The 2,124-nt window shown below is 43.5% G+C and overlaps 1 protein-coding gene across 1 annotated transcript; it reads right to left on the bottom strand.

Annotated features, from left to right (window-relative positions):
• Positions 1 to 1,340: 1,340 nt before the first annotated feature.
• On the bottom strand, positions 1,341 to 1,802 carry LOC138249598 (protein LDOC1-like). Its single transcript, XM_069203540.1, has one exon. It carries the CDS (start codon positions 1,800 to 1,802, stop codon positions 1,341 to 1,343), a length of 462 nt encoding a protein of 153 aa, XP_069059641.1.
• Between the last annotated feature and the right edge of the window lie 322 nt (positions 1,803 to 2,124).

The raw sequence follows: 2,124 nt of genomic DNA, 5'->3' as shown, positions 1-2,124 counted from the left end.
CTGACAGCCTCCAAAATGTCTTTGATGAGGGGTAGTGGATATCGATCTTTTATGGTGATTTTATTTAATCCACGGAAGTCTATGCAGGGACAAGGATCTTTCGTCCTTTTAGGTACAAAGAAGAGGGGAGCCCCCACAGGAGAAGAAGATGGTGTAATAAGACCACTCTGTAGATTTTCTTCAAGATAGTTCTTGAGAATCCGTTTTCTGGTTCATTGAGAGAATACATTCTTCCAAAAGGAACAATCGCTCCAGGTTCCAGGAGAATGGTACAATCGTAGCCTCTGTGTGGAGGTAGTACGGGCTTTGATGGTTTTTGAAATATGTCTATAAATTCCAGATATTGACTTGGTACCTCTTGGACTGAGTTTATGTAGTGTCCTAAATTTGGTTCTGAGGATATTATTTTTCTGGGAGACCATTAGGTGTCAGAAGCATAGCAATGATCGTGACAAAACTTCTAAGACAGAGAAATGGTTCTGGTTTCCCAGTTAATATATGGATTGTGTCTCATAAACCATGGTATTCCTAGGATTATTGAATGATTGGGAGAGGAAATTAAATCAAACGAGACATGTTCCTGATTTTTCACAAAGTGTAGACCCAGAATTGAGGTGGTATTAATGACAGGACCGGATGATAATAAGGGTCCGTCTACAGAATGCACTTGTTCTGGAACGTCTTTAGGCAGTAGTGAAATTTGTAGTTTTTTAGCCCAGGTCATATCCATATAAATGCCACTAGCTCCACAATCTAACAATGTCAGGGTCCTTTCTTCACGACCAACAGATAATTTCAGGATAAAAGGTAACAACAATAGAATAGTTGCATCTTCCTTGGAAGAACTGGGTGAAGGTATCGCAGAAGATCCCGTCCCCTCCCTTCTCACAGAAGACGGGAAGTGGCATTTCCTGAGGTCTTCATAGGACAAACTGGATAAGTGCAGAGCAAATGGCCAGCTGCACCACAATATAGGCACAGTCCTATTCTCCGTCTATCTTCACATTCACTAGTAGAGAGTGGACCACGAGCAGTATTTACCTGTATAAGTTCTCCTTCTGTCTCCCTTGAAACAGGTCGAGGTTCTTCAGGACGATGTACAAAGATACGTGGGTTGCTTGACTGGGAAGGTCCATGAATCTTTCTTGTTCTAGACAACGTTCTTGGAGACGATATTCTATAGAGAGCGCTAAATCCATCAAACCTCGTAGATCATCTATTTTGGCCGAATGTACTAATTCGTCTTTTATGTCTTCTCATAGACCTCTGCGAAAAAGGGTTACCAGAGTACGCCCCACCCATGTTGTATCGGCTGCCAATTGTCTGAAGCGTGTGATGTATTAGAGAACATCTTGAGTGCCTTGTTGAATATCACATAGTGCTTCTTCTGCTGACGCTTCCAATCCAGGACGTTCAAACATTTGTTTAAATCTTTTCACAAAGGCAGAATAATCAGACAGCACTGGGGCGTTGGAGGCTACTAACGGAGTCACCCAAGCCATGGCAGGACCAGACAAGGCACTGATGAGATAACCCACTTTCGTTTTATCTTGCGAAAATTGTGTTGGTCTGAAGGCAAAATAGACAGTCAGAGCATCAAGAAATTCTCGCAGCTTGTTTGGGTCTCCTGAAAACCGAGGTGTAGTAGTAGTAGAGACGGTAGGAACATCGGTACTTCGGGATGCCAGGGCTTGTCGTAAAGCCACGTTTTTATTTCTTAATTGTTGCAATTCCTGGGCTTGTTGAATAGTTACGAGTAGGGACTGGTCAGGGTCTGGATCAGCCGTTGCAGTATCTTCCATTGTGCCTGACGAAGTCTAGTTCGTTTGGTGCTGCAATCTGTCACGAACTACTCGCTGTCTATGTCTGTGGCCCACTGGAAATGGGGCGAGGTCTTGGTTCCTATAGGTTCTGCCTTGATCCAAGTAGGGGCGACCCTTTCTGGTAGCCACAGTGCTGCTGATGGAGGGAACGCCAAAGGCAGTCCATGCCCTCCAGAAGGAGTCCCAGAGGGAAAAAACCCAAAAAGGGAAAAAACCTCAAGCAGGAACTCCTGAAACCAAAACGAAAAGTAAAAAGTAAATCTGAAAAAAAAGAAAAAATGACAATGAAAAAAGCTGGAAC

The sequence above is a fragment of the Pleurodeles waltl genome, chromosome 8, assembly GCF_031143425.1.
Source record: "Pleurodeles waltl isolate 20211129_DDA chromosome 8, aPleWal1.hap1.20221129, whole genome shotgun sequence".
NCBI classification, from domain to species: domain Eukaryota; kingdom Metazoa; phylum Chordata; class Amphibia; order Caudata; family Salamandridae; genus Pleurodeles; species Pleurodeles waltl.
Note: the sequence above shows the minus strand (reverse complement) of the source record. Positions and strands in the feature narration are given on the sequence as shown.